This window comes from Opisthorchis viverrini (genome assembly GCF_000715545.1).
Source record: "Opisthorchis viverrini unplaced genomic scaffold opera_v5_141, whole genome shotgun sequence".
Classification (NCBI taxonomy): Eukaryota; Metazoa; Platyhelminthes; class Trematoda; order Opisthorchiida; family Opisthorchiidae; genus Opisthorchis; species Opisthorchis viverrini.
Window position 1 is genome coordinate 819,214 of NW_008751798.1, and position 2,149 is coordinate 821,362.

A 2,149-nucleotide genomic window follows, 5' to 3' on the forward strand; every position below is an offset into this window, starting at 1 on the left:
AACCTGGAGGGCCAGGAGACTGTGTTCGTCAGACCTCTAACCATTGACCAACCTGGTATGAGAGACTCTGTGAGTGTCGCGGGACACTCTCCAGTGTAGCTCAATGGATCGCTGAGGTGCGCAAACCGTCACACCACGGTAAGGTCCAGTCTCTTCGTGACGGTTTAAACCTTAGCGCAGAAAAATAAGCCACCTACTATCCTCAAAAGATCTTATCCACGTTGCAGATTTTAGTGTCTGGGCCACAGGCGTCTCCTGCCGACAACTCTTGCTGGGATTCTGCTTTCTTTACCTATCGATGTATGTTGTGTCTCCGAAAAGACATACAAGGCCCCCCTTCAATCGTGCGCCTCAAACTGCTTAGGACGAGCTTAGATGATCCACATTTCACTCTTGGAGTGTCCAGTGAGCCTGACGCAATGGTTCGTGGTATCTGCGGTGTGGGAGTTGCACTCAGCCCCAAGGTTGAAAACGTCTTACTGGACTGGATCCCAGCGAACAGTGGCCCTTATGCTGCTCAATTAATATTGATGTTGATGCGGTAAGCGGTGCTTGCTTGTCGTATCAGCATACGCCCCAACAAACTACAGGTCTGAGACTGAGAAGGACGAGTTTTATCAATATATGTCACGACTGCTGCTACAAGACTATGTGGGATCAGACCAATGCCTCATGCTTGCAGGTCAGCCAGTCGACGTGGTAGATAAATTTGTCTGTGCCGTTGTATAAGCTCCGGTGGAATGACTGAAAATGAGATTACTTCTCGAATCGGAGAGGCTAGGGCAACTTGTGCCAACCTTCGACACCTATGGCGCCGATGTGACGTCAGTTTTCTATCAAAGGCAGAGTTTACATTGTGGTGGTGAGATCTATACTGCCCTATGGATCAGAAACGCGGTCCCTATGTGCAGAGGACATACGGTAGATGTAAGTGTCTGATCATTGGTGTCTCAGAAGCATTGGTCAAGTCTGGTTGGAACATCAACTGCTCTTTTTCATGCTCAGTATCATCTTCTTTTTTCCCATCATTACCAGTCACATCGCTGTACAAAAGTTTGTTTCTTGCAGGTCAGCCAGTCGACGTGGTAGATAAATTTGTCTGTGCCGTTGTATAAGCTCCGGTGGAATGACTGAAAATGAGATTACTTCTCGAATCGGAGAGGCTAGGGCAACTTGTGCCAACCTTCGACACCTATGGCGCCGATGTGACGTCAGTTTTCTATCAAAGGCAGAGTTTACATTGTGGTGGTGAGATCTATACTGCCCTATGGATCAGAAACGCGGTCCCTATGTGCAGAGGACATACGGTAGATGTAAGTGTCTGATCATTGGTGTCTCAGAAGCATTGGTCAAGTCTGGTTGGAACATCGGATTAGCAATGCTGAGGTACGCCAGATGGTCTTGGGAAGAAGGAACCCCCATGCAATGGATGGATTACTCCCGCTTCACGTTACGTTGGGTAGGACATGTATTCCGCATGCCAGAAGATCACAGATCTGTTTTGGTCCAGCACTGTGCTGAGTGAAAGCGACCGAGAGGTGGATAGTCTATGACCTGGTAACGAAGTACGAAAACACTAATCAGTAAACTTGATCGGCTGGGGAAATGCCTACTCCCTGGATGGAGATCATGGAATTCAAGTCACCAATGGTTGATAACATTGGGAGAAATGGCCCGATCGGCAATCAATGGCGCTAGTGCACCAAGCCATCGCCTTCAATGCGTGGCCACCCAGTTTTCGAACTAACCAGATGTGCCATCGCCCCCAAGGCCTAGCTGTATGTCCCACAACCCACCGTTTTCCGGTGATCGACATTGTAACAGCTGGAACCAATGCGCCTATGACACACGGTTTACAACTGATTTATTAAATTGAATTGGACGACATGGCAAGCAGTCACAGAAAGATTACTACATCTGGATGATTATTTCATTGTTATTTTTAGGAGATAACTCGGCGTGAGTAACACACGGTCCAGCCGCCTTAGTTTGCAGTCATTACCTATGATTTTCATACTGGTAAGCGTTCGAGGAACCGCATTGATCTTGATGTTCCCTGACTTCAAGAGTTCGCTCGTTTCTGTCGACACGCTCTCATTACGAAGTTGATCATGCCCATTCACACACGTAACAAACTTATTTCGGTGTG

General features: G+C 47.7%; 1 protein-coding gene across 1 annotated transcript in view; it reads left to right on the plus strand.

The window, feature by feature from the left end:
- T265_06679 (hypothetical protein) overlaps window positions 1-729 on the plus strand; it is a gene marked incomplete at both ends in the record, with an annotated part of 6,587 nt that extends 5,858 nt beyond the window's left edge. Inside the window, 2 exons of the mRNA XM_009172004.1 lie at window positions 228-541; window positions 591-729. Of these exons, the coding sequence (XP_009170268.1) occupies window positions 228-541; window positions 591-729 (453 nt within the window). The remainder of the gene's footprint in view (window positions 1-227; window positions 542-590) is intronic.
- Between the last annotated feature and the right edge of the window lie 1,420 nt (window positions 730-2,149).